The sequence below is a fragment of the Mustela nigripes genome, chromosome 1 (genome assembly GCF_022355385.1).
Source record: "Mustela nigripes isolate SB6536 chromosome 1, MUSNIG.SB6536, whole genome shotgun sequence".
Taxonomy (NCBI): domain Eukaryota; kingdom Metazoa; phylum Chordata; class Mammalia; order Carnivora; family Mustelidae; genus Mustela; species Mustela nigripes.
Window position 1 is genome coordinate 125,427,248 of NC_081557.1, and position 4,241 is coordinate 125,431,488.

The following is a 4,241-nucleotide window of genomic DNA, read 5'->3' on the forward strand; positions in this document are numbered from 1 at the left end:
CTTAGCGGTAAGCAGGAGGGGGGAAGCAGCCAGGTAAGACGTTCCTACTAGTCTGGGGAAAAACAACCCACCCAACGCTGGTTTGCCCTCAACTTTTTATTTAAGAGTTTCTTTCCCGGCGTGGCGGAGACTAGGCGGAAGAAACAGGAGGGGCTGGAGGCCGGCTTTTAGGGACTGCCCGGCAACTGGAGCGCAGACCTAGACAGTGGGGTGGGGTTGATCGGGGACACTAAAGAAAGTGAGAGCTGCGGGGCGCCGGGAAGGGGCGGAGGCCTCAACACGCGGGAGGGGGCCGGAAGGGAGGTGGAGGGCGCAGGGGGGAGAGGGAGGCGGGTATCTGGAGAGCTGAACGGACCCGACTCAGGAGCGAGCAAAGAGAGAGAAGGGGCGACGCGAGAATCCAAGCAGGAGAAACCGGCACTTACTGGCAAGGAGGGCGGAGGCGCGCGGGAGGGAGGGAGAGAGGGCGGGGGTAGGGGCAGGCGCTGGGAGAGGGGAGTATAACTCAGCGGCCGCGAGGCGCAGGGGCAGTTGCGGGCGCCCAGGTCTGCAGCCAGCGCCTAGAGGAGCCCAGCAAACCCTTAATCTGACGGCGGAGCCAGAGGAGGAGCGCATAGTCCCGGCAAGGAGCACAGAGCTGGGAGTGGTGGCGGGAGAGCGCAACTTTGCACTGCCCTTCCCTGCTCCTGCGCTCACCCAGCACTTCTTAAGAGGGTCCTGGCAGACGGGACCTGTGAGTGCGCTACGGAAGAGCGCCCGGGCGGACCGGGAAGATGATGATGATGTCCCTGAACAGCAAGCAGGCGTTCAGTATGCCGCACAGCGGCAGCCTGCACGTGGAACCCAAGTACTCGGCACTGCACAGCGCCTCGCCCGGCTCCTCCGCGCCCGCGGCGCCCTCAGCTAGCTCCCCTAGCAGCTCGAGCAATGCTGGCGGCGGTGGTGGCAGTGGCGGGGGCGGCGGAGGCCGTAGCAGCAGCTCCAGTAGCAGTGGCAGCAGCGGCAGCAGCGGCGGGGGCTCCGAGGCGATGCGGAGAGCGTGTCTTCCAACCCCACCGGTGCGTATTTCTGCATAATCACCGCTTAAAGGCACATTTTGACAGCCCCCTTTATCTGCTTGATGTTTTTTTCATGTCTGCACAGCAAATCACCCCACACCTCCAACCAATTTCCCCCCTCTCTCTCTTATGTATTCAGCGGGTCTTTTCTTTCATATTAATTTTTATGACCTGGGATGTTGCCTGTGCGCATGTTGTGTTGTGTTGTTTGCAGGCTCACTTTCCTTCTCCTCGTGCACGCTTGGTTTTTCTCAGTGACTTCCCTCCTCTCCGCCTCACCTGCTACTTTCAGGATTATTATTATTATTGTTATTGTTATTATTATTATTTCAACGTTTTGGGAATGTTGTAGGCGCGGCGGTATTGTCGAGCGCTGTGCCGGGGCTTCCGGAGAGAGTGCGCACAATTCCCTGCTGAGCGTAATGTGTGCCTTTTACTTGCAATTGCAGAGCAATATATTCGGCGGGCTGGATGAGAGTCTGCTGGCCCGAGCCGAGGCTCTGGCGGCCGTGGACATCGTCTCCCAGAGCAAGAGCCATCACCACCACCCGCCCCACCACAGCCCCTTCAAGCCGGACGCCACCTACCACACCATGAACACCATCCCGTGCACGTCGGCTGCCTCTTCTTCGTCGGTGCCCATCTCGCACCCATCCGCGCTGGCGGGCACGCACCATCACCACCACCACCACCACCACCACCACCATCAGCCGCATCAGGCGCTTGAGGGCGAGCTGCTGGAGCACCTGAGTCCCGGGCTGGCCCTGGGTGCCATGGCTGGTCCCGACGGCGCTGTAGTGTCCACGCCAACTCACGCGCCGCACATGGCTACCATGAACCCCATGCACCAAGCAGCGCTCAGTATGGCCCACGCGCATGGGCTGCCCTCACACATGGGCTGCATGAGCGACGTGGACGCCGACCCCCGGGACCTGGAGGCATTCGCGGAGCGCTTCAAGCAGCGACGCATCAAGCTGGGGGTGACCCAGGCCGATGTGGGCTCCGCGCTGGCCAACCTCAAGATCCCTGGCGTGGGCTCCCTTAGCCAGAGCACCATCTGCAGGTTCGAGTCCCTGACGTTGTCGCACAACAACATGATCGCGCTCAAACCTATCCTGCAAGCGTGGCTCGAGGAAGCCGAGAAGTCCCACCGCGAAAAGCTCACCAAGCCCGAGCTCTTCAACGGCGCGGAGAAGAAGCGCAAGCGCACCTCTATCGCCGCGCCAGAGAAGCGTTCGCTGGAAGCCTACTTCGCCATCCAGCCGAGGCCCTCCTCGGAGAAGATTGCTGCCATCGCGGAGAAGCTGGACCTTAAGAAAAATGTGGTGCGCGTCTGGTTCTGCAACCAGAGGCAGAAACAGAAAAGAATGAAATATTCTGCGGGCATTTAGGAGACCCTCGGCCTCTCCAGGGACAGCCCCTCCTCATCCCCTGTTTTCCCTCCCTCTCTCTTTCCTGCCTCTTTTCTTTCCACCTTTGGCTACCAGAAACAATTCCAGTAAATGTGAATAAGGAGAAAGCGAGGATTGGAGAGCGAGCGAACGAGCGAGCAAATGAGCCCAAGCCCGGTGAGAATGTGAAACCATTTCTCAAAGGAGAGAAAAACAAAAGAAGGGATTTATCAAGTTGTAGCAAAGTTGTCCCTTTTAACCCTACCCCATCCGGAAAAGGCACCTCGGCTTCTTCCCAAGAAGTCTGGAGCTGGCTGTTTGCAGAAAGGCAGACGAGACAGCCTTTTAAAAGGCCCCCAAAATGATCAAGTAAGATTTGTTTTTATTTCTAAAGACATCACCCTTGTTCAAGTTTAAAAGTACACTTTGCAGCTATTTTTCAGAAATAGAAATCGATTCAGGACTGAAACTTTAAAGTAGAGTTGATGCTTAATGTGATAGAGACATCTCTAAAGTATTTTGAATTTTAAAAAGATGGCAGATTTTCTGCATTTACACTGTATATTATATATATATTTTTATTGTGGTTCTTACCCCCTTCTTCCTTCTCTGAAGTGTTAATGCTTAAGAAAGGAGTCGCGCCTGCTGTGTTCACTGATCTTGAAAGCTATTATTAGATTATTGCCAACAACCCTCTGTAAATTATTAATTTATCTCTCTAGCAACTTAATTTGTGCACATTCTAATTAATTAAACTTCTTTAGTCTAACAAACGGGGGAAATGTATGGCTAGTGGAGTTAAACAATTTTATGTTTCATGAGTTCACTGAATTTTTATGGCTTTCCTCTTATACTGTGTTCCTTTGGCCCATTTGTATATTCTCACTTTGAATGATGATTGTTTTTTCTTTGTTTTTACTGGTAGTGTTCTGATTTGTGAGTCGACACTCAGTAATAGATGTCTTAATTGTGTAGACCTGATTCACTGTCTAAAGTATTGTTTACTTTGTTACATATTTAATGGGGATTCCCACATTGTCCCCACTACACATGCTCTCTCACTCACCCTTACACACACACACACACACACACACACACACACACACACACACACACACACACCTCTAATGGAAGAGAAGAAGTGAAGCAGTTGGAAGCATGACTATGATGCATCATTTTCTAGCTTTAGGTGCATTTGCCACTTGGTGTTTGCCCTTCCAGATGCTAAGATTTCACCAAGGTATTTCAATCATCTTGTTTTGAACTGCTTTATTGACTACATTTTAACATTTACAAGAATTCTTCAGTTTTTCCTTTTGGAGGTTTGTTTGTAGAGAAACTAATCTGAACTATAAGAAAGACAGTGCACTGCTTGTAAATTCACATTGTTTGGTAGAATTCTTTTGGAACAAAAAGAAATTAGGTACATGGTGACTGGTACCTTATCTATTGTAAATATTCCATTCAAATGATGCACATATAGATATATTCTTACAAATTTTGCTGTATTGCTGTTCCATTTGAGGCTCTTTGAAGTCTTAAGTTCTGTATATGAGCTGGTTTCTTGTTTTTTGTTAATAGATGGTTTATTTACAATGGTAATGTATTAAGTTATTTTTGGTGTTGTTTGATTGTCTTTCACTGAAAAGATGATTTTAATGTTTTATTGGCAAAGTATGCTGCTTTTTTCATTAAAACATACTATTAAAATTAAATGGCTTTTAAAATGTGATGCTGTTTTCAGTCATTTACATGGAATTATTTTGATGGGGGATTTTTTAAAAGCAGAAAC

The 4,241-nt window shown here is 50.5% G+C and overlaps 1 protein-coding gene across 2 annotated transcripts; it reads left to right on the forward strand.

Annotated features, from left to right (window-relative positions):
* Nucleotides 1-773: 773 nt before the first annotated feature.
* POU4F2 (POU class 4 homeobox 2) lies at nt 774-2,449 on the forward strand. Of its 2 annotated transcripts, XM_059393763.1 has the most exons (3): nt 780-871; nt 1,010-1,054; nt 1,498-2,449. In XM_059393763.1, exons 1-3 carry the CDS (start codon nt 780-782, stop codon nt 2,447-2,449), a joined length of 1,089 nt encoding a protein of 362 aa, XP_059249746.1. The 2 variants fall into 2 exon arrangements, with proteins under 2 accessions (XP_059249737.1, XP_059249746.1); XM_059393754.1 differs by having other exon boundaries at nt 774-1,058; nt 1,508-2,449.
* Nucleotides 2,450-4,241: the final 1,792 nt, after the last annotated feature.